The following is a 6343-nucleotide window of genomic DNA, read 5'->3' as shown; positions in this document are numbered from 1 at the left end:
AAAACATATAACAGAGTGCCATAAACTATAATCACTGAATTATGTTGCAGAACACCATTATAGAAACTCCATGAAGAAATCTTCAATCTGAAAAAGGCTAGTTTTAAAAAGTTTTGCTTTTTATTTGTCAAAAAGCAAGAGATGCAATCTTTTGAAAATTATTCATTTTGTCTATTACTTATGTTTTCAATCAAATCACTAATTAGAAATGTAGAACATGATTGGCACTATTAGTGGGTCTTGGGGATTCAGGGTTTAGGTTCACTGTATTCCACAAATCCTGATTTCCCCAGGATTTTGAAATGTCTCTAAAGAGATGTAATAAAACTTTCATGGAAATTTCTTTTTGCAGCTCTGGATTCATGGATAGTCACCGAAACACCACAGAATTTTTCATGTTGGGACTCTCACAAAACTCTGAGGTGCAGAGATTTTTATTTGTGCTCTTTTTGATTGTCTACCTGGTGTCTGTTGGGGGCAACCTACTTATCATGATCACCATTATCTTCAGCCCCTCCTTGGGCTCCCCTATGTACTTTTTCCTCTCATGTTTCTCCTTTATTGACTCTTGCTATTCCTCATGTATGACCCCCAAACTCATTGCTGACTCCTTGTATGAAGGCAGGGCCTTCTCTTTTGAGGGCTGCTTGACTCAGTTCTTTGTTGCTCATTTATTGGGAGGAACTGAGATCATCCTGCTCACAGTGATGGCCTATGACCGCTATGTGGCCATCTGCAAACCTCTGCACTACACATCCCTCATGACCAGGCAGCTCTGCGCCATGCTGGTGGGGGTGGCTTGGCTGGGGGGCTTCCTGCATTCCTCAGTGCAGCTCATCCTGGTCCTTCGGCTGCCCTTCTGTGGGCCCAACGTGATCGATCACTTTGTGTGTGACTTGTACCCTTTGCTGGAGCTGGCCTGCACCAACACAGGTGCCATTGGTCTGCTGGTGGTGGCCAACAGTGGTGTGATCTGCCTGCTGAACTTCCTCATGCTGGCTGCCTCCTACGTGGTGATCCTGCGCTCCTTGAGGTCCCAGAGTGTGGAGGGGAGATGCAAAGCCCTCTCCACCTGTGGGGCCCACTTCACAGTGGTGGCCTTGTTCTTTGTGCCTTGTATATTTATTTACATGCGCCCATCATCCACTTTGTCCATTGACAAAATAGTGGCTGTGTTTTATTGTATTTTGACACCCATGTTCAATCCCCTGATTTATACCCTGAGAAATGCAGAGATGAAAAATGCCGTAAAGAATCTCTGGAAGAAATGAGCAATTGTGGATGGATGACACAGGCACAGGGGGGAAAGAAATAATAAGCCACTCTCAGAATTAATATTGTCGTGATGAAACATGAGATCATCAAAAATTTCTGCAGAGAACTGATTAGAGTATTTGAATTCCTGCCTAATCTATCCATGCTTCAAAATATTGCCAGACAAATGATTATATAACAGTTCAAATTCTTCTTAATGGGTTCAACTTCAGAGCATAGAAGAGCAACCTCTCTCTTCCTCACCTGTGCTTCAGAGAGAGCTTGCTTCAGCTGGGCATGCTCAGTATCTATGATGAGTACAATTCTTGTGTTAAAACATCAGCATCCAACTCTGGACACCAGAATACTGATCACTTTAGTGACTGCTGGTTCACTTACGTTTTCTATCCTATGATAATATTGGAAGAATCTATAGCTTGGGATACTGAGAATAGAGCAAATGAAATTTGAAATTAGGAATGACTTCAGACTTTAGTCAAATCATGGAAGTATGCAAAACTGGTTCATAATAAAATTAATGTGAGCATGATTATATGTAATAAACTATAATATACTACTATAAATTCTGAAATAAATTCCTACATAGTATGTCAGGTGAACCTCCCCCCAAAATGACTGAACATTGACTTAATATTAGCCATTGTGCTAATCATTGGATAAGCAAGGTCACATAGAGTTCTCATAAGAAATTGACATGGTTTTACTTTTAAAAAATTGGAAGCTAGAGGAAAATAAAATGGGGGGAAACAGCAATGCCATAAAAGTAGAAGGGAGTTTATTAGGGTAGAGGAGGAGGATTAGGGAGAGGGAGGGAAGAAGGTGGGAGAGGTATTGGGGAGTGAACATGGTGATCAAATTATGTTTTAATGTATGTTTGAATATACCACAATGAAACTTACCATTCTGTATAATTAATATGCACCAATAAAAACATTAAAACGTTATTGAAGTTATTCATAGAAGTTGGGTTACTTACCCACGGTTGAGCTGGAGTGTGTATACACATCTTTCTTGCCTTCAAGTTGCATTTTGCCAGATGCACAGCACTTCCTGATTTACCAGTCTTCCTGTATGCTTTAGTTTGTTCATATTTCCCCTCATAAGCTTTTAATCAATGTCAATCAACTGCCATTGTATGATATGTTTGTGTCCAAATTTATTTAGAATCCATCCAGAGTCGTTACCAAGTTCATCATCAGAGGTATGGATTCCTCTAATCCACTTGATAAACTGTTTGCCATTCCCGATTGATTTTGTGCCCCCATTAAGATGTGTTAGTGTTCATTTTTCTGTCTCACTGCATCTTGGGCCTTTTGAATTCTCTGATCAGTTTTCCTAGGTATTCTGCTTGAGGGCTGGATTTGTTTATATCACAGTGAAAGTGGTTTTAAAATTTTTTTTAAATATTTCTTTCTTTTGCAAGGATAATGAAAAATAGTGAGAAACATCATTGTGTGCAATAATGTTTTCTGCGCAGTGACACTGGTTTCATTAGCTTGCCATTTTACTGTTTCATATTTAATGCTAGTTATGTTTCAATTTTATGTTCCATGGTACACTCATTTTATGATTGCATTTAAAAGATATTCATCTTTACTTATTGTTGTAGAAAGTGTTTGCAATATAATATAGAATTTAAAAAGTAGGTTATAAAACAACATACAGCTACTGGTGTAAAGTTCTGTACCTTATCACTAGGTGCACTTGTGGTTCAGTATCTGTTTTGAAGTAACTTTGTCAAAATGGTAGCAACTCAGGGATTGGATTACATTTTACTTTGTCAATTTTACTTATATCTTGTGTTAGTTTTCATTTACAATAAGCATATATAGTTTTCCAAAGCAACCAAGGTATATAAAAACAGAATGTGCTAGTTTTCATAAATAAACTGTTTCTGTTTTGGTAAAAATCAAAACTCAAATGCTGTTCTGTATTCTGGGGGCAAAGCAGTGAATATAATCACACTAACATCTCTGTCTTCAAGGAATGGCTTACTTCCTGGAAGACCCTCTGGATGGAAGATGAGTTGGCAGAGGATTTGGTATCAAAACTCATGTTTTATCGCACTGCATCTTATTTAAATAACTCTGAATGTCTTTTCATAAATCTTTTTTATGAAAATGATGGAAAAATGAGAGGTAATCACAGCTTTTTTTTAGCATTTAAGCATGAGAGATTTGTTTTCTAATTTATTTTTAATTTATTTTTATTGATGCACTACAATTTATAGTAGTGGAATTCATTATGCTGTATTTTATAGGCACATAATGTAAAATTTCATATGCACATAACATTTTCTGGTACGTTACTTTCCCCTGCCATCTTCCCTCTTCCTGATCTGGTTGCTCTACTCCACTGATTTCCCCTCTATTTTCATTAATATTTTAATTGGTACATTAAAATTTATATAAAAGAAGGATTCACTGTGGTGTAATCATATATGGACATAGCATAATTTGGTGGGTTTACGTCCCCAGTTCCTTCCATGCCTCCTCCTCACCCTCAGTCCCATTCCTCTGCTAGCCTCCCATCTATTCTCATGAGATTCCTCCCTGCCTTTTTTTTTTTTTCATTCATTTTTTTCTTTCTCTAGTTTTCACATATGAAAGAAAGCCTTCAGCCTTTGACTTTCTGAGTCTGGTTTATTTCACTCAGTATAATAATCTCCAGTTCTGTCCATTTACCAGTGAATGATACATTTTTGTTCTTCTGTAAGGCTGAGTAAAACTCCATTAGGAATGTTTTCTTTATCCATTCATCTGCTCATGGTTCTACTGTGAATTGTGCTGCTATAAACATTACTATGCATGTATCACTGTAGTATACTAATTTTAGTTCTTTGTGATAAATAAGGTGTGGAATTGCAGGATCATATGGTAATTCCATTCCCAGTCTTTTGAGGAATCCCCACACCATTTTCCAAAGTGGTGGCACTACTTTTCAGTCCCACCAACAATATATAAGTGTATTATTTCCTCCACATTCGCACTAGTAATTGTTATTTATATTCTTGATGATTGTCATTCTAACTGGAGTGAGATGAAATCTCAGGGTAGTTTGAATTGCATTTCCCTTATTTCTAAGGATGTTAAACATTTTTCCATATATTTATTGGCCATTTGTGTTTCTTCTTTTAAGAAATGTCTATATGCATATGTAGGAGAATGAACCTAGATCTCTATCTCACACCTTGCACAAAAATCAACTCAAAGTGGATCAAAAGTTAGGAATTAGATCAGAAACACTGAAACTGATATAAGAAAACAGAATAACATGCCAACATATTGGGTACAGCACTGACTTCCCTAAAAAAACTCCTAAGCTCAAAAAATAAAACCAATAATCAATAAACAGGATACCATCTAATTAAAAAGCTTCTGCATATCAAAGGAAGAAATTAGGAGTGTGAAGAGAGAGCCTGCAGAATGGGAGAAAGAAATTAGGAGTGTGAAGAGAGAGCCTGCAGAATGGGAGAAAATATTTACCAGTTAGTCTTTTGACAAGGGATTAATATCCAGAATTTATGAAGAACTCAAAAATTAAAAACCTCCATGCCCTCCCCCCAAACACTAAATTATCCAATCAATAAATAGTTAAAAGAACTAAATAGACATTTCTCAAAAGAAGTAATACAAATGACCAACAAATACATGAAAAAAATATTCAAGGAATTTAACTGTGTATCCTGAATATAAGAATTGGCCCCACATGCAACCTCTTAGCCTCAGTGTAATAACCCTATTCTGAAGGATATCATGAGGAAAAGGATAGAACAACCTTTTAAATACATGCAGAAATACCAGAAAATCATATTCTGTAATACTTCAATGGTTAGCACACCATAAGACAGCTCTTCTTTTTAAATGAAAATATCTTAGAAGTGATTTTCTCAGTTGGCTTATGTGTAGCACCTTAAATCCATTCTGCCTTTCTTCCTTCCCTTTCCCCAGTTCTATTCTGCTTTAAGATTGATAAATAGTACTGATTGGAAGAGAAATGTATTTCACTGTCCTAAATAAGGATATTAAGGGTATTCAGTTACTGCATTTAGAAGTGACTATGTGTGTGTTGTAATGCACATGAATTTCACAGTTCTTGGAACCAGTTTTGGGAAAATGCTTTACTCTCCTTATCTCTCATTTTTACCAAGAACAGAGAACTTAATTTAGTCAAGTACAGATTTTTCTAATCCAGGAACTTCAGTTTTAGAATAGTTTGATTTATGAAGGAAACACTTTCAATGGTATGCCCCTTCCTTTTTCCCCCACAAAGAGTATTCTATATTCTTAGAGACTTAAGTACCTGGCCACCTGTAGTTGATCAAGGCCACCTTGTTCCTTGCTTTGCTTTGTTTTATTCTTGCTTTTAGCATGAGTCTCATTACATCTTTCCCTAAGCATTAACGACATGTAGTGTTCCATCAAAGATTGTGACTGAGATACAGGAGGTGCCAATTCAGGTCTGTTAAGTTGTATGGTGTTAGCTGTGGAGATAGAGCTGTATTCCCAGCAGGGATTTTCTACCTCAGTCCTTTATCCAATTTTATTTTGTTTGTATCCAAAAACTTTCAGAGTTATCCTGGAATGCCCTATCTTTCATAGGTGATAGCCAATCTGCCAACAAAATTTCTTAGCTCAATTTCAAAATATATCTCATGTCAAGGAGTTCCAGTTCCAGAAAGTTGGAATAAGCACACTCCACTCTCTCTTCCCCATGGAGAGATGTAGCAACAAAACCGAGGCAGAATACATGGAGACATTATCTGTGGATTCTGAAAAGTAACCGATGGCAGTCAGATTGAGAAGGAGATCAGAATCTGAAGTTTCTAATGTTTCTTCCTTGGTATCACTTGACTTGGATTCAAAAGCACCCCAGAACCTGGAACTGCCCACTGGATGCCTACAGTAGAGCCCCAATAGAACTCTCTCTTGCTGGTCAGCTGTGTGGGCCAGAGAGTGAGGAGCATCTCCTTCTGTTTTCCTTTTCTTCTCATCTCTCCTGTCCCACACCTTGGTCCATCCGTTGGTAGAGAAGCAGTGACAAGGGCAATAGTGATGACTGGCCAGGT

General features: G+C 37.3%; 1 protein-coding gene across 1 annotated transcript; it reads left to right on the top strand.

The window, feature by feature from the left end:
- Positions 1-362: 362 nt before the first annotated feature.
- LOC124960677 (olfactory receptor 140-like) lies at positions 363-1271 on the top strand. The gene has a single exon (XM_047519569.1). It carries the CDS (start codon positions 363-365, stop codon positions 1269-1271), a length of 909 nt encoding a protein of 302 aa, XP_047375525.1.
- The last annotated feature ends 5072 nt before the right edge of the window (positions 1272-6343 follow it).

Source organism: Sciurus carolinensis, chromosome 11, assembly GCF_902686445.1.
Source record: "Sciurus carolinensis chromosome 11, mSciCar1.2, whole genome shotgun sequence".
In the NCBI taxonomy this organism is placed as follows: Eukaryota; Metazoa; Chordata; class Mammalia; order Rodentia; family Sciuridae; genus Sciurus; species Sciurus carolinensis.
The sequence above is the reverse complement of the archived record's forward strand: the minus strand, read 5'-3'. Positions and strand labels throughout refer to the sequence as shown.